This window comes from Lathamus discolor, chromosome 5, assembly GCF_037157495.1.
Source record: "Lathamus discolor isolate bLatDis1 chromosome 5, bLatDis1.hap1, whole genome shotgun sequence".
Lineage (NCBI taxonomy): Eukaryota > Metazoa > Chordata > Aves > Psittaciformes > Psittacidae > Lathamus > Lathamus discolor.
Window position 1 is genome coordinate 17,485,842 of NC_088888.1, and position 18,478 is coordinate 17,504,319.

Below are 18,478 nucleotides of genomic sequence, written 5' to 3' on the forward strand. Positions count from 1 at the left end.
ACAGTGAGAATTCAGAACTAGTTCTAAACTTTCAGATTTTGTTCACAGATATCTGAAAGTAATGCTTGCAGGTCTGAAAATGTATTTTTAAAGAATATGCTTGAAAGGAATGGACAGCCATGGTTTACGAAATCTCCATATTTTATGAGAAGTCATTGAGTCAGGCTAAATCCAAATGTTACTCTACGTATTTGTCTTCTTCCAGTCTACTGGAATTCTATTGAAATCTTCCAGTCTACTGGAATTTTATTGAAATCTACCCTATTGCCTTCTGTTGTTAGTGGTTAAAATCACTCTTACTATGAGATGCTTCAGTCATAGGTATTCATACTCCTTCACACTGGCCCAATATTTAGATCTTTGTTGAGGTGATTGTAGCTCCTACTTGTTAATTTCACTGTTCCACATCTGTTCAAAATTAAAGCCCCAACTGCTAGTTCAATATATTGGTGACATATGAGTCCTCCTTGTCTTAGCCATAAACTGGTCCATGTTATCTACACATCAAATGTGTCAAAGCAATGTGCAGTTATCCTTATCCAATTGTATTTCCTTTACCAGAAATGCTTAGTTCTTCCAGATACACTCCCTGAATCTAGATTAAGATACTGAAATAAAAGCCTTTATTCTTTATTTAGTAAAGGCCTTTATTCTTCTACAGAGTTCAGTGAATTCTTTGTCAGTCTGTTGGTGAACTACATTAGTTCTCTACCTGTTAGATTTTATTGAAAACACTGCTGTCCTACATGCTCAGATGGAAGTAGTAAGTCTTTGATTAGTCTAGTACAAGTTAAGCTATGTATATAGAGGATATAATGGTTAGTGATGGTCACATGGTCGACTAGATTCTCCAGAGACACACTGATGCCACCATGCTAGCCAACTGTTCAAAGAGAAAAAGCCAGGATTCACAAACTTGATGGAGGTCCATCAACAAATTCATTAAACACCATGGCTGCAACAGATTAATCTAAAACACTTCATTTCAATTGGTCTGATTTTTAATATTGTACTTCATATTACAAATAAAATAAAATTTTAATATTTAATTTGTAAAGTTTCACATTTTCATTTAAAACCAACAGTAGGTTTAAAGTAAAAAGAGCTTTGTGGAGGCAACCGCTTTAACTTCAACAAGATTCTTATTTTATAATAGTAGAGAAAAATGTGTAAACATAGGCATTCATGATGATCTTCTGTACACATCTACGTAAATTAGTTGATACAAATATAATTTACTATAGAAACATTTGTTTGTTTTTGCTACAGACAGTTCTATGCTGGCATCACATACTAGTCAATTAATCTTACAAAGAGTGAGATCTATGCATTTTGCTTTCTAACCCCCAGTATGTCCATTGCCAGCAGTGGACTTCATGTTCAGAGAATCAGACTCACAGTGTCAGCAATTTAAAATTGAACTTCAGTATGAGATTATAAATAATAAAAAATAAATCCATCATTTTCATATCATAATCACCAGATGCTTAAATGCCATGATCCAAGCCAAACAAAATCAATGACAGTTTTCCCATTCACTTAGCTGGAATTCACCCGCAGTTCCCAGACATTGTAGATTCTCATTTTAGTTTTGCAACTTTATCACAGCATGAAGAGTTAAAAAGCACGTAGTGTCACAGCCTCAGTGTGAGAAGTAAAGCCTCTAAGTCTTTCTGGGCCTCTTTATCCTGAAAGAAACAGACAATCATGCATGAACTTAGATGGGATAAATACCTTCATTTGTATAATACACACCTATCCACATTTCTTTACTAACAACAGACATAACACACAACTGCAACTGCCACAGAATGTAAAGACTGCATAGTAAGTTAACTTCTAAGTGAATGCAAAAGTGAAGTTTGAAGTGAAAACAAGAGCCAGATGGCAGCCCTTCCTTTACAGCTCTGTTAAAGCACTTATAATGTTAGCCACAAATAGCCTTCTTAGCAGATCAGCAAGCCTTTTAGCTTAGGCTGTAACTTTTACTGGTGTACTTCGCAGGAAGTACTGCCTTGCCTTATACTTCACACATCTTGCAATCCAACTGTGTGCAGGTTTACTAAAGATATTTCTATGATGTTTGCTAATGATTTATTATGCAATTGACAAGAAAATATTGGGAAATGTAATTAATGACATCAGTCAGATTGCAGTTTTGGTGCATACAGCCACACCTACCTGTAATAACCAGCATGGATTGACTACACCCTCAGTACCTTCCATACCAGTGTTAGTGAGCTCTGCCTACGCTACTGGGCTCATAGCAGAGAGAACCCAGTGGTGGAGCAAGAGGCAAGTAATCTGCTGTGCTCAGAGCCAACACTATATTATACCTCCTAGGACAGAAGGGAAAGGCTCCTTTCAGGTCGATGCTTAAGTGCACACATTTGCACAGGGCTTTCTGTAAACCAAACCCACCTCACAGACTCTTAGTCACAGGTAACCAGTGACATATGTTTTAGCTAATCCATGTATAATCCATTCGAAAAGAGGTACATGCATATGAACAAGTAACCACAGTACAAAACCTATATTATTCTACTGATTTTTTTAAATGCTTCCCGGATATAATCCGTTTGCTTTACTTACCACTGCAAAACCTCTATTTGCAAAATGCACCCTGGTTTAAAACCATATTTCTAAAAAGTCAGCACCTCGTACCTGCAGGCTGGTAAGGGTCCAAACACCCAGTAACATGCACCCATGTGTACTTAGCAGTGCAAGTGAAAAGCACTTGCATGTCACAAATTTTGTGCAAGTATTTCTAATGACGGAGACAAGTACTTATTGCCCAGATAACACCAGAGGCAATTCTGAAAGAAAATACTGTAGACAGACAGTGAAGTAATCACTGAATTTCAGGATCACTTCATCATCCAATCAACCAAATAGCTGGAACAAAATACAGGACATTTTAAAATACATTTTATGGGTGAAGAAATTCCTGCTTCTCTTTATTTTGGTTAGTTGTCTATAATGTCATGGAGGAATAGAGAAGAATATTGAAATGATAGAAACCATATGCCAGACATGTCAAACTATATTATATTATTGGTCTGGATTAAGGCGTTAATACATTAGCTGGACTCTTCTCCTGGAGTTGCTGCCTTACTCCCACTGGCAACAACAGGCTAAACTATCTGCCTAATCATTTATCAGAGGCCTTAAAAGGCACACACTGCAAAGCCAGTAAGCTCTTGCCAAAATACTCTAATAGAAGGAAATGTCACACTGAATTCGGCACCCCTTAAGCTCCACATCACCACAGGCTGCCTGGAGCACCAGGTTGTGGCTTTCAACAAGAACTGGGAAATTCAAAATTTGTATCAATATACTGATTAATTCAGGAAAAATACATTCTCTTCTGTGCTGACTGTGGTCAACTTGTGAAAACTATTCTAATTCCATTAAGCAAAACAGTAAAAAGACAGCTATTGTCCCTTGCTATTAAGAAAATATACTGAACCAAGGTTTCAGTGTATCTGACCCTACTCTTCACACTTTTCTAAGCCAAAAATTATTTTCTCATCTCTCAATAGTGTTTAGCATTTCATGGGTTGATAGGATTCGTTACACACTTTGAAAAACACAGCATTTAAAAAATATATCTCCAAACGATTTTGTGTGACTGTCTCTCTCCTTAGAAGCAAAGGATTATATTGGGCAATGAGCTTTAACGAGTTGCAAGGGTCCCAAAAATATTGGGCAATCTTCCCTAAATCTTCCACTGGGCTTAGGAAAAAGAATAAAACAAACCCGTGACTGTTCTAAGATCTAGCTGGAGAAGAAACTGCAAACGTGCAAAGCATCCAACCTCTGGACGCCAGAGTTGCTAGTTCCAAACAAGACTGTATCAGTATAAGCAAAAAGAATTATTGCTGCAAACTACTTAACAGGCTGCGTTAATTGAGCCAGCAGCTTCCAGACAGTAAGAACTCAGATGTCAAAAGCACTGAAAAAAACAAACCAGTAATGGCATTAAAAACAAAACTGAGAATGGTCAGTGAACTATTATGTCACCTTCGGATAGAGTCCTTCCAGACCAAGAGGTATGTCATGCTAAAAGGAGAGAGAAGCCACAATTCTGTTCAGTGTACTGGTCTCTAGTTTTAAGAATGAAAACTTCATTAATGCCCGAAGTTTGACTGTTAATGGGAAGACAAAGCCATAAATCCTGTACTTGGCCGGCTCTCTTCTTCACTGACTTTTGGACCTGTAGTTTTCTGAGGGAGGAGGGTGTTCTGTTTGGGGGGGGTTTTTTGGTTTTTGTGGTTTTTTGTTTTTTTCAAGATGGGCAGGCTTTGATCTCCTGTTAGAGCATGGCAAGGAGAGGAAGAGGTGCAAGTCACAGGAGGAATGAAATATATTTGTGTCAGACCCACTTTTTCACCCTGAGGCTTAGCTCAGCACTGGCTGAATACACAGTCATTTTCCAAACTTGACTTTCTACTGTCAAGGCTTACATTTATTAAACACTTCTCATATCATTTTCAGAGTTGAATAGGAGTTCAAAATGTTCTGCAAACTGCTACACAAAAGGTATTCAAATTACAGGGTCAGTGACTATATTTTCCCTTCTTTCTATTTAGTTGTTTTTCTTTTATGTTTCATCATCCACAGGGAATATGCACAGGAAAAAAAGACCTGGGAGGCCAGGGACTGAAGAAGGGAAGAGAGGGAGTTGAGAACAAGAGCAAGAGGGAAGAGAGAGCTGGTGGGAAACAGGGAATGTTGGCTTTAACTGGAGGTATTCCACATTTTGACAGTTAATTTCTGCTGAAAAATTTACTGATAAATGTATATACAGACATACACATACAAATGTTCATGTAAAAATTAAATGGCAATTAAAGCAGAGACAGAAAGATAATGATTTTACCTTCCATCTCTGCTAATTATTTCCTTATGCACTAAACACACTCAACTCAGGCACTGCACATATGTGCACTCATTGACAAAGTCCCAACTGTCAACATAGAATGATACACCCCCATGACCACAACCAAAATGGTTACACTGGCCAACTAAAACATAATTGTGTGCAACTGCTGCCAGATCCCAAGCTGACATGCAGCCCGTAGGGTTTCACTGAAGTCAGCGGGACTGCATGGTGTGTTAAATGAGCTGGGCTGCCAGGGTTGTCCAAAGCTGTACTCTGACATGTGGTAACAGCAATGAGGTGCTGAGAGGCACTCCTGCTTTCGGGTACAGCTGTATCATTCTGTTGCAGCTCCAGAAGAAATCCTGGACTGCAACAGAAGAGACTCCAAAACATGCACAGTGTCAATTAAAGAGCAATAGCTCTTGTGGACAATTTAAATCATACACAGTTATACGCTCTCCCTTCGCAGCTTCATGACAGACTCTCACAGATGGTGTGACTGTAGTAGGCATTAAATTGCATATAATTGCAGAATACTATTTTTCCCTTAGATATTTCAATAAACCAATGCAACCTCCTATAAGACAGCTGTATGTCACAAGTTAGGGCATTTCATGTTCTTCATTATTTTTAGTATCTTCCTCTGAGCATGAACTGTGACTTCTCAAAGCTTTTAGGATCAAGGCAAGCACAGCTTTAAAATGCATAGCTGATAGTAATTTCACATTTTCTGATTATCCTTCAAGTAGAGGGAAAAACACTACTTTGCACCAGAAGACCGTGAATAAAGTTTGAGGACTGTTGAAAAATTACAGAATGGCAGAATTTAATTTAGAATAATTAATAGTAATGTAAAATTTTTATCCACCTAGTTCTTTTCAACTTAAAAGACTAAGTTTCTGGTTTCCTTTTCCTATTGCACACAGTGTGGAGCTTTTGGTCTTTAAGACATTTCCCTCTTTCTGTCCAGCTGCCGACCCCACCACGCTGGGACCTACAGCACTTTCTGTGCAGTCATCACTGAAACAGCTTGAACACGATCAGCCCAGTTACAGTGCCTTCAGAAAGATGCCTGTTGAGGCTTTTCTTCACCCTGTATATTGACTCTGAGACAACATAGTTCAAACTCCTGGAAGCCTGACTTCCTCTGGCCACTCTGCTTAAATAGGAAACCAGTTCTGAACCTCCTCATCCTGCAGTGCACCCCCACCTCTGTGAATACTTTTCCCACTCTGCGCCTGCATTGCCAGCACACCAGCATAGAAGATACACTCCATGTTTTGAGGAATCGCCTGTTGATCAGTCTTGCTGTACGAAGATGTGTACGATAAAACTGTGTTACCTTTGCAAGGATGTTGAAATGAGTACTTTGTGATACTAGTAGATTAAATCATAAATATAATAAACTCAGTATTTATAGGATAGACTTTATCCTTATCTATGAAACTATTACACTATTGAAAAAAAACATTTTTTGGAATTATTTTTGGAGCGGGAGAAAGAATAAGCAGACAACACAAACCTATTGGCAAGAACTTCAAAAACATGTAGACAGCAAATCAGTCTGATCACCAAGAGAAAAACAGACTATTTTCTGAAGTGCAAAATAACATAAAATACAGGAGGTCTCAAATTCTTCTGGCAGCTCTTTTACAAATGTCTTATTTTTATCAGCATTTTAAAGTTTGAAATCTGATCTCTTTATAATGAGTTTTTAAAAGACCCATTGCCTGAGCTAGAAGCACACAGATTCAGTGTAAAAACAATCACTGATTAAGGAATAGTTTTAAAAAATATTTTCAAAAGATACTTTCATTTCAGGCTGGTGGTAGGTATTAGGAAATTCTTGTTGAACTCCACAAACATTATTAGCAGGAAAACAACAGACTGGAATTCAAAATGAACACAAATCTGAATACTTCATTATTTTGTAATTGAAGCACCACCGGCTTTTCCTTAGCATTTGGAGAACAAATGTGCATGAAATCTAAAGGAATAAATATCCTCCGAAAACACACTGAGCTGATGATATTGAGAAAGTAAAATGTTCTTTTTTGTGAGAAAACAAAACCATTTTTGAGGTTAACTCAAATTATTCACACAGTTTCAGTGAGTATTTTTTTCACAAACAAGTCATAATTTGTACCCTTCACTTTAAAAGCAAAAGTACATTACATTTTTCTCCTTCAAATCTTATTTAGAAGGACAGATTACCACAGCAGTTTCAAATGAGATCTGTTGGAAATATCACAGCAAGGTCTGCTACATACAACTAATCTATGGTAACTGGAGCATGGATTTCTTGAAAAATCTGCTGTGGAAAATATACGAGTATACAAATGACAGGAATAGGAACAACAGTTTATACTCTGCCTTCTCGTCCATCCCTCTGTATCCCCACTCATTTCCTAATGGACAATATGAGAAATGGAAATTAATGTCTGAGGAAATCAACTGTGGTGATGTAAAAAAAAAAAAAAAAAAAAAAGGTAAGAAAATCCTACAGCATGATTCCTCCTCAGCAGCTGCATTCTTGTACAGACATTCAGCCATAAAAAAAGGTAAGAAAATCCTACAGCATGATTCCTCCTCAGCAGCTGCATTCTTGTACAGACATTCAGCCATTGCTCCTGCCCATTATTATATTTACCTCCTCCTCCATGTGGGCTTTCCTAGAGTTTCAAATGTCACTGAGGCTGAAGGCAGAGTCTTTAACAAGTCTCTGCTTCCTGCCATTCTATCACCTGTAAGAAGTGAATACCATAGTGGTCAATTTCTGTACTAAATCTCTCCCACTTGTTAATTTCAACTCTGAATTGCCTTAATTTGTAATTTCAGGGAAGGAGGGATTGGTTTTGAAATTATTATTGAGTTTTTTTAATCACCAATAATTTTGTAAAATTCATACTCATCTTCGAGGAAATTTTTATCTGTAATTTAAGTTAGGCTTTCAGCAGCTCTCAGTGCAAATAGATTTGCTTTGCATTCTTCCTGCTTCGCTATCTTCAGCTCTTCCTAGACTACAGCTTTTGTAATGTAACTGCTGCTTTTTAGATTAATTTTAAAAAAATGTCATAGAGACCAGAACCTTGACATTTTAATAACTTTCTCTGTTAGCCTGTTAAATCCCTTTATGGTGAGCTTACTGGTCCTGCAAGCAGAGTTCACTCACATGCCAATGCTCATCTCGAGATGAGCAAATACAAAACAATTTCTTTGCTATTATACTTTATAATCCGACATTCAGACTTTCATTTTCTAAAAGTTTCAGCCTTGAAAATACCCAACAATCTTTGTTATAAAGAATAGTGTCTTATTCCCCTTTCATGAAAAGCTCTATATGTTTAACCAAGCACACCCCCTGCATTTTGTCTTTCTATATGCAAGACAAATGTTCATGTTTTCAAATTCTAAAAAGCCATTTTTTTCCATCTCAGTAGTCCACCACATCTGGTTTTGACACCTCTTCATGTAGTCACACTCAGCAAGGCTTTGAGCGCACTACAAAGTAGTGAGTCTCAGTAAGAGTAATGCAACATCTACTAGATAAACAGAGCAGCTGTTAGGCACTTTACAATAGCTCACAGCAGCCCTGAACACTGGGATCTGTTTTACTGAAGGAGTGAATGTTTTCCAGGATCCTGAGGTTATTCACCTGGATAGCAATCAGAGAAAAGCAGAATAACTTAATGCCCTGTACACCTCCAACAGTGAAGTACCACTCCACAGTATGACAGTATTTATGGCCAAGGAAAGACCATATAATTCATTGGAGTTTTTTGTTTAGAGAGGATAAAAAGTGCATGGTACTGCAACATTAGTTAAAATAAAATAATGCAGAGACTGACTAGTTAAAAATGTGCCAAACAATTTTTTAAACCAGGTATTAGGACTTAGAGGACTCGTTCAATCAGAACTTGTCTCCTTTGATTTCTTTGGTATCTTTTTTCAGGTTCATAATAGGGTTGAAATTGTCCCTCTGACTTTTTTTTTTCTTTAACAAGAATTACCTCTGTTTGGAAGCCCCTCCACCCCTTGAATTAAAAACATATTCTCTAAGTGGTAGAACAGATGCATAGAAGGGATATTGGATGCAATACAACATTCAAGACAAAAATCATATCACTTAACTTGAAATGTTACATGAAATGAATCCTAGACAAAGTGTCAAAGTGCCCTGAGTTAGACCAGCTGAGCATTTGACCTGAAGTTTAAAATGAGCTATGGGCTATTTTATTGATGCCGAGCACCTCTGGTTCCCACTGAAATCACTGGAAACTGTGGATCTTCAGAAGCAATAAAAAGTAAACCATTGTCTACTATTATTTTTCATACTTATACTGCAGGATGATTTGTATCATGAAATACTATACATTTCGTCAACGTGACACCTTTCCAGCAACTTTTGTTTCTCAGTCTGCTCCTGATTTTACGCCTTTATACATATACATGTTTCCCAGTAGAAGCCAAAATTTAAAAACAATGCAGAAATTCCCCTGCCTGAAGAAAGATAGAAAATTGACATAAGAAACTGTGATTACACATGGGAATGATGGTTTTTGCATGACTGTGACAACACACCATGGTGCTGACAACCTTGCAATCCTGTGCTGTGGCTAACAAAGAAATCCTCATAATGCTGTTGACCTGTGTTTTCTTTTTCAGGGCTGTAATCAATTCAGGCACTTTATCAGCATCTGTTTATTACTATCTCCCCAAAGTATCTTTAGTTTTACTACAGTCTCTTCCCTCCCTTAAACTGACTGGACTAAATGTTATTCCTACATACAGTTCAAGCCCTACATGACTTCAGTTCCAACATGTTCCCCCCCCGCCCCCCATCAGTAATAGTCTTTCTCTAATATAATAACCAAAACAAAATACTGTAATTCAGATGGGACTTGAGGTAACATTTCATATCAGCAGTTTGCATTCCAGATATCCATTTTACAGTAATCCTGTCCCACGTGCACTTGGTTTTACCTTGTGCTGACTCCTTTTTTTTCATTTGTTGTAATTGAATTACACACTATTGCCCTGAACTCTTTTTTTTTTTTTTTCTCTACACTTAACTCAAAACACATCACAAATAAATAAAACGAAGTTGACAAATCTATGATATTTATAGAACTAGCCAAAACAGAAGAGGACAAATCATCTTACCCTGTTCAAGCGGACAGAAGATTTCTGGGGCCTGTTTGACACTCTTCTGTTCACAAACCAGTATCATTCTCATCATCTGCATACACTCCCCCTTCACATTGCTCCCAAATTCCCGTTCTCACCTCAGAGTCCTCCTTCTTTCTCAGGTCTGATGGTACTTCAAGAATGGGATTCCTTTTACCAGGGACTAAGCCCCTCCAGGTGGCTGAGGACACACTGAACTCCAGCTTATGTTTAGACTAATGACACTAGAATTTAGGGGCAGGATTCACATCTCATTAGCTGTACAGTCTAGGAGCCAGGTGTCTCAGGTACACATCTACATCTAATCTCTCTCTGCCATCAGGGGACAGAGGGAGACAGGATGGAGAACCTGACCCATCTCTCTCTCTCCACCGACTATAGGGGAAGCCTCAGCAACTACCTTCAGTCACCAAAATTTTGTCCAGCTGCTGTTAGTAAAGATGAGACCAAATCCAAGCTATGCCTACACTTTTTCAAGGAGTCTCTATGAATATGTTGAATGACCTGCAGTTTACTAAACACAGGCAGTCTTTTGCCCATCAGAAGTTTCTGTGATACATGTCTGTTTGCAATTTTACCAAGTAGCTTAAGAGCTCATTGCAAGATTACCAGGCCTGTAGTAAGTTGAATACAGGAAAAATAAAAAGTTCATCAGCACAGTCAGTGCAGATATATACAAAACAGGCTGAGCACAGGCAATTTCAGTTGTATGCTCTTTCCCTGACACCACTGGTCCTACCTTTTATGCACAGATGTAAAGTACTAAATGAAGGATAATGTATAGCAGTCTTTTCTGTGTTCTGCAATAGGCAAGCTGAAGGTACATTTCAACAGTAAGTAAAGAATAAATTAGAGTCAAGAGATTACTTATATCTGTATCAATACATATTCAAAGAAACACTGAACTTAAGAAATGATTGCTTAATTTATGATTGGTACATACTATAACTTGGGCCAAAAATAAACGCCACCCAGGAGCAGCTGCTGGTGAGGCATGCAGTGGTCTTTATTCCCAGCAGGAACACTTGACATAAACATGTTAGTGCTCCACACAGCATTTATTGTCAATCAAGTTTACAGAGCTATTTAATGGTCTTTTCCCTGAACTTCAAAGAATCAAATTGGATAGGGCCAATTCGTCTCTGGAATCACCTTTCACTCTCCCTACCACGTCTGCTGTGCTCAAAGGGGGTCCCTTAGGCTGACAAAGCTCAGGTTTGAACTTGTCATGCTCTAGGATGGTAAGACATTTCCAGTCACAGGTCAGTAATTATGGAACTTGCTTCTACATGAGATCAGAGTGAACCTTCTTGCCATGACTTGGTTTGTATTTGAGAAATTAAATCACTTAAAATTTCTCAAATATTTGCAGAAATTTTGTGTCCACATACTAAAAATACTCTAAAAGGCCTAAAAAGGAATCTAATAATCTCTTAGAATAAGCTATGTTCCAGCAAATGTAACTGGAAGAACTGTGCCTCCTTAGCTTCACTGTAGGTGAAGACAAAGGCAATCTTAACTACCTCTGTTGCAGCTAACACACTGCCCTGGAGGCTTTGACAAGAATCACAAACCAGAGGCTTTAGGAGCAGAGACAGAGATTGTGCGACAAAATCTGGAATGCTTTCAACTAAGAAAAAGTAGGTCTAGGGCAAAATTTCAGTACAGCTAGAGTGACACACTCAACTGCTTATGCTTAAGATAGTCTAATGAAACGGGTTGAATTACAAAGAGTGCAATTCAATTGCTGACACAGACAAGTCCTTGACAGTTTCCAAAGATTTTTATTAAAACTGTTGACACAGACAACTGTAAATGAGCCAACAGAGAGTGGAGGAAAAAGGAAGGTTCTGTGTTTAGAAGAAAAATTGAAATGTTATGTTATTACTGACAGTGCAATAATGGGCGCCAAAGACAAGACAGCGGTCACAAGAGAACAAGTTATCACTCTCAGTGCTCACCTCATTAGTAACTGAAGGAATCGACAGTGCAGAATCACAGTACTTCAGTGCATTGTTTTTCTGGCCAAGATCTTTATAGCACTGAGAAAAAAAAAACATGTTTTGTTTCCAATCAGACCACTGTATGAATACCAGAGTCTATGAATCGTAATTTTTAAAAGAACTTGGTTACCTTTGCCAAATACACATAATTGCATTTGGAATATCCTGGATGCATTTCTTCTGCCTAAATAATAAAAAACAGGAAAGAAAATAGACATAAAACTAGTGTGATGAAATTTACGTGGTCTGCATGCCACAAACATCAGACTGAATCATCCCTACTGTGTGCACTGCTGTTTAGCACTTAAAAAAAAATCCCAGGAAAACAAGAAAACTCCAAACTCAACTCCTAAACTAGGCACATGAGGTGCTGCTATTGAACACAAAAAATTTCTGTTCTCCTTGTTCTCCACTCTCCCTACGTGCTTTGTAAAGATCTCAGATCATTCTATAGAATATCTATTGGATTAATTCACTTACACAGTGGGTTGTAAGACACTGCTCTCTCTAGATATTTATTTCCTTATATAAATATAGCAATCAACTATAAAAATAAACAAGCAACAAACTATTCATGATTTGTGTAATGGGTTATGAACTGCATTCATCAACTTTATAGTTATTTTTCTTTCAAATACCGGTATCTTCTAGCTCTAGGTTCACCTTTCTTTTTACATTACCGTCTTCTGAAAAGTTCAGATTGTTAAAAAACTTCAAGACTGTCTTCCTTTTAAAACACATCAAGATTGTAGAAGCTTGAATGATGAGAATCTTAATTATCTACTAACCAAGAAGCATCTTTAATCAACAGCTTCTGAGAGAGGAAAAATTATATCAGTGAAACTTATAGTAGCCATAATCCTTTGACCAAAGCAATGCTGCTTTCACTGCAACTGTGTATTATCAAACAACTGAAAAAGAAACTCAAACAGCTGTCTTAGACATGAATTTATTTTTTGTTGCAGAAGATGACTTAAAACCACAGTTATTCTGCAGGCCACCACAAAATGCCCCGAAGCTAAAGGGAACACTTCCAATTATTTCTACCACCTCTGGAGTTTGACCTCAGAGATAAAAATCTCTTAAAACTGGGAAGATGTAACATATTGTGTTGTCAAAAATTCAGGAGATCATTCCATCTTTAAATATACTAAAACCACAGAGAGTAAGTACTTTTGATAGTGAGTAAAGTATGCTTGCTCAATTCCTTTGAGAAACTGTCTGAAAGCAATTGCAACAATGGAAGTTTATGCTTTGAATTCAGTCAAGTGAAAAAACTATTTTTCAGCTCCAGATTTAGAAATTATTCATATAAAAAACACTGAAAGACAGATTTATTTTATTCATGTGGTGTTTTCTCGTAACTGTGCACTGAAGTAGAATGGCTGGGAACACGGACCTATATGACAAGAGTTTTCTGTTTCACTATAAAGGTAATTTCACCTCCCCAAATAAGAAAGGCTTCTACTGAAATTCAATGGAAGGAGCTTCAGTTCAGAAAGAGGAGTGTCACAATGTCAAAGTTTTCCTTGCTTATGTTAACCCTCCTACAGAAATGGGCAAATCATTGGTTATTGCTATGGTTAATTTGTTTCAACAGCATATGTAACTCAGCTACATTCATCTCACATTAAGCCCAATAAATATGAATTGTGGCAAGTCAGTGAAGAATTCCTTAAAACTAAAGAAAGAGGAGAAAGGTGTTAGCCACTCATCTGCAAACTAATTTTAAAACAGAAAAGAAAAAAATACTTTACTAGTACAGAGCTCTGTGGTATTTAGGGGAGCCTAGGATTTATAACTACTGAACATAATCTGTTGAGCAGACATCTTGACAATGGTCACATATAGCAGCTGGTAAACAGTCACACAGGAAAACCCTTGGCTAGGACTTACCTTAAGGAAATTCTGCAATGCTTCTTCTACTGTTGAAGTTGGTGGAGTCCCAAAGAGAGCAGCAGCTACTTTCTTTTCAATCCAAGACAACTGAGCTACCTATAATAATAACATGCATATATATATTTATATTCTTTTGAGATGTATATCTCAAAAGTCTTTAGGTTTGCTTATCACTTTTGGAATAAATATTGTCCTGTGCCACTGTACTACTTACACAATCTATTTTGCAAAAGAACCTGTAAAGGAATGTTTCATATTGGCCATCTGCCAAAGCACGCTCTTTTAGATTTTTAGATTCTGTTAACAGGAAAATGTACATACTAAGAAATACATGAAAAAACATCGGCATCATTAATATGAAATTATTCCAATGCGTAAAGCTTAAAGTACAGTTTAGGTTTCATAAGACCTTACAATTTTTTAAAACCTAAGGCCAGAAATAGTGCTTTAAACCTGCTAAGGTTTTCATGAGACATTCAGTTTAGCATGATAGTCTGTGTACTTGACTGCTTTTTAACATTATGAAACGCTATTGCTACACTCAAAATGTAAGTGCTTTTGGCTCTTGTATAACAAGTTCATTATTACACAGAAGCTAGTGACAACCACTGTTAAGAAATACGCTTCATATTTTCCTCTTCAAATCTGACAAACAACACTTGCCAAAGATCTCATTTCAGAAACATGGGCTGCTGTAAAAGAAGTGTAGGCAACTGTGATACTGCCACACGATATATATGACTTCTTCCCTTACATGTACTGACAACTAACAGAAACTGCTCTGGTTACTGCCATAAGGAATTTGGCTCCCTCACCAAACCTGGTGAAACACACCTCACATCCCTAATGAAGGATGGAGCTGCTAAGAAATGCAGTATGAGACTGGAGCCTGTTTAAGTGGAGAAGTGAAGTCACCCGCTTCAGACACTTCACTACATCTGTAAAGGAAAGTCAAGACTTTATTCCTTCACATCAGTATTTGAACCACAGCACTGATGGCTCTTGTCACAGAGTAGAGCTGAGTTTAAAAATGATAAAAACCAAGTTTCCGTAGCAATTTATGGCCTGGTCTATGCAGAGGCAACACACAGAAGGGATACACACATGCAAAGAAAGAGAGCCTCTCACCAGGGAGCTGGAAGTGAAATATGAGTCACAGAGGCAGCTCTTTTTCAGAGGAAACTGCAATTCAAATAACAGAGTTGAGCCTTGAACTCAAATCTGTCCTACTGCTGTAAAAATTAAAGTGGCTTTGGATAGCTTTAGTTTATTTCTGCCTCATTCCTTGGCTTCCCAATCTTGTCAGGGCTGTTGCTGCTCCCCCCACCTTCTCCAGCTAAATGCAGCAACCCAGTAGATGTCAGTTCATTATGGTAAAATACAAGAATCCATCCACACATAACTACCCACAGCCATAAACCAGAATACTTCTCTTTTAAAGAGACATCAAGCTCTATGCATTTCTTGTTGCAAACCGCCCCAAAAATACCATTGCAATGAGTACAAATACAGGCCAGCATGCAAGAGGAAAAGGCATAGGACTGTTTTTCCATCTGCCCTAAATGACTCTAGCTACATAAGACCAATATTGCTTGGAGACAGAAGGGATCCTGGTCAAGTCTTGCTGATTGTTCAACAGAGTCCAACGCCTTATTTGTTAAATGCCAACAGTAAGTCTTTCCCACAAAACCACTAAATTTATATGCCAGAAACAATATTAAGGATGCTTCTCTCTCTCTCTCACATACCCCACTGTTGAATTCTCTTCTAAGTGAATAAAGTGTGGTTTACAAACGCTTTCCAACAACCCCACAGTTCTTATTCATTGAAGCAACAAGATGTTTCCCCTCTCTGCCCTGCAGTGCTTTCATACTGTGTTAAAAACTGCAGCACAGACCACTGCATAGAAAGCATGCTGGTTAAAACTTCAAATTGCAGGTATGTATTTAATTCCCTCACACACTTAATTTCCCCAGCTGTTCTATAGTTTCTGAGGCATATTCCACAAGAAATATAAAAAGCATTTTTGCAAAAGTTTTGTTTTCTTCATGCCAATCTACTGCTGCAGGATTCTTTTGGAAGAGGAAGGGGATTTCCATATTTCTAGCTTCATCACATCAAGATAGAGGCAGCTTACAGATGAAGACGAGAAGAAATAAAGGGAATGCATATGCACATACCCTGCACAGATACAATTACCACACATGTGTCTGCTGTTATGCAATAGTGAGGAAACAAAATTGCCGTTTTTCCATGTGGAGTTACAATTACCTATTGAAAACACAAGTTCTTCCTGGCAGTTGTTTTCTTTTCTTACAAGATTTAATCAGAACTGATTTACTGAGGTTTTAGTCATTATTTTGTCTGGCTTAGGTGCTGCTTTGCATTATTCAGACTTTTAAAAGTGCAAACATATATGCACTTGGCCATTTTTATATTACAAATCCCACCAATCTAAAACGTTTAAACTTTAATGTTTAAAAGTGAAATGCATCTTTCCTTGCATGCGTGTATTCCTTCTGTAAGCTGCGCTGGCTACAGCATTATACTTTGTGACTATTACACAGATCATCTGAGTTCCTGAATGTTTTCAGCAGTCAGCCTTACATGCCACTGGTTTGAATTCATTGCAGCTAACTCCAGCCATCCATAAATGAAGTGCCTTGCTTATATGAGTTGTCCAGGTTTCTTGCTTGGTCAATACAGTGAAAGGCAATCTCCCTTTACCTACATTAGTCTGGGATGAACACTCGTCTCTTTCTCTTCTTCAACTACAAAAGGAGTATAGACAATTATACCTTGTGGATAGCTAAAGACAGATGAGGTGAATCCCATCACAATGGCTGAACCACACCCCACCTGAGTCAGTCTGCCCCCTCCTGACTCAGGTGGGACAAATGGAGAAGACCTGTTCTATGCAAGACCCAAAATTGTGTCCTGGAGCAACAATGATGAATAGGAAATTACACCCTTTGCCTAAACACCCACAAGCATAGTCTGTAATTTGTAATAACTTTATTAGAGTATCTTACGCCACATCCAGTGAAATGGAAACATCATTTCTATTACACCAACTAACTTTATTGAGCATTCTCTGGGTGGAAGCAAGCACAGGCAACAGAAACCTTGGTGCAACATGCTCTAGCGTACTGCAAATTTGACTTCTGCAGTCAAGGCTGAAGTTAGCCTGGAGAAGACAAGGCTGCATGAAGACCTCATAGCAGCCTTCCAGTATGTGAAGGAGGGGTATAAGGATGCTGGGGAGGGACTCTTCATTAGGGACTGTAGTGACAGGACAAGGGGTAACGGGTTGAAACTTAAACAGGGGAAGTTTAGATTGGATATAAGGAGGAAGTTCTTTACTGTAAGGGTGGTGAGGCACTGGAATGGGTTGCCCAAGGAAGTTGTGAATGCTCCCTCCCTGGCAGTGTTCAAGGCCGGGTTGGATGGAGCCTATGGTTTAGCGTGAAGTATCCCTGCCCATGGCAGAAGGGTTGGAACTTGATGATCTTAAGGTCCTTTCCAATCCTAACTAGTCTATGATTCTAGGATTCTAAGGTTATTCCAAATAGTGGAAAGCGTATCTGGAGCTCCATATAAAATCAAGAACCAGGAGACTGTAACTCTCATCAGCTTCAGCAGAACCATAATTGTACTTAATGCAAGTTTCAAGAATGGTATAGGACAGCAGAAAATTATAAAAGCAGCTTCTCCAGCAAGTAATAGCTACAACAACAACAAAATTAAAGAATGAAGATTGTCCTTGCCTTAGAGATGATTTCCAAACCTAAAGTGAGTTTTGTTTTTTCAGGTCTCGCAAGTCCTGACATCAGTCCTCCCAGCAGCCGGAAAATTCACAAAAGCACTGCAAGGAACATTGTGTTTCCATAGAATATCAGGTTATAATTTACTGGGTCACAGGAGGAACACCGCTCCCCAGCTGCCATGAGGAGAGCTGGTCCCACTCTCTCAAGAGCAGGAAACAACAGTGTGAGGGACCTTCAACCAAGTCCTGAACTTCCCTAGGGCTGGAGGGGAGGGAATGACCATGACAGCCTGGCCTCTGCCAAGGAAAGGAGGCCACTCTTCAGTATCCCAAAGCTAAAGGAGACACTTGTCTCAAAGTTTCTCGTATACATCTGTCTAACAGCAAGCTCTCATCCATTTATTCTACACAGATCTCTACTAGTACCAAAGAAAGCCACCCACAGAGTTAGCCTGCAGCTGACCATAAAGTTCATACCCAGCAAGCTCCTATCAGGCCTCATGTTCCTCTGAAGACCAAGACAGAAAATATTGTTCTCCCCTAAGTACTGGGAAAAGGGATTTCCTAAAATCCCTTTCACTTCCTTAGCCTAGGATCAGCAAAAAATCACATATGAACTAAAACACCAGTTGGAATTTGTTTTTCTGTCCCCTCATCTTTTGATGAGATGCAAACCCTGCTCATTGACAGTCCTTTTAAAATCCCAGATTTCACTCGGATTGAAAATTCAGCCAATTC

General features: G+C 38.3%; 1 protein-coding gene across 2 annotated transcripts in view; it reads right to left on the reverse strand.

Moving 5' to 3' along the window:
• Positions 1-983: 983 nt before the first annotated feature.
• The window catches only part of RMDN2 (regulator of microtubule dynamics 2), a 48,075-nt gene continuing 30,580 nt past the window's right edge, over positions 984-18,478 (reverse strand). Inside the window, exons 8-11 of one of the 2 annotated variants that reach the window (XM_065679900.1) lie at positions 13,972-14,070; positions 12,206-12,259; positions 12,034-12,114; positions 984-1,688 (exon numbers count right to left, since the gene is read on the reverse strand). In XM_065679900.1, coding sequence (XP_065535972.1) covers positions 1,635-1,688; positions 12,034-12,114; positions 12,206-12,259; positions 13,972-14,070 — 288 coding nt within the window. In that variant the 3' untranslated portion in view covers positions 984-1,634. The remainder of the gene's footprint in view (positions 1,689-12,033; positions 12,115-12,205; positions 12,260-13,971; positions 14,071-18,478) is intronic. The other variant, XM_065679899.1, reaches the window with a different exon arrangement.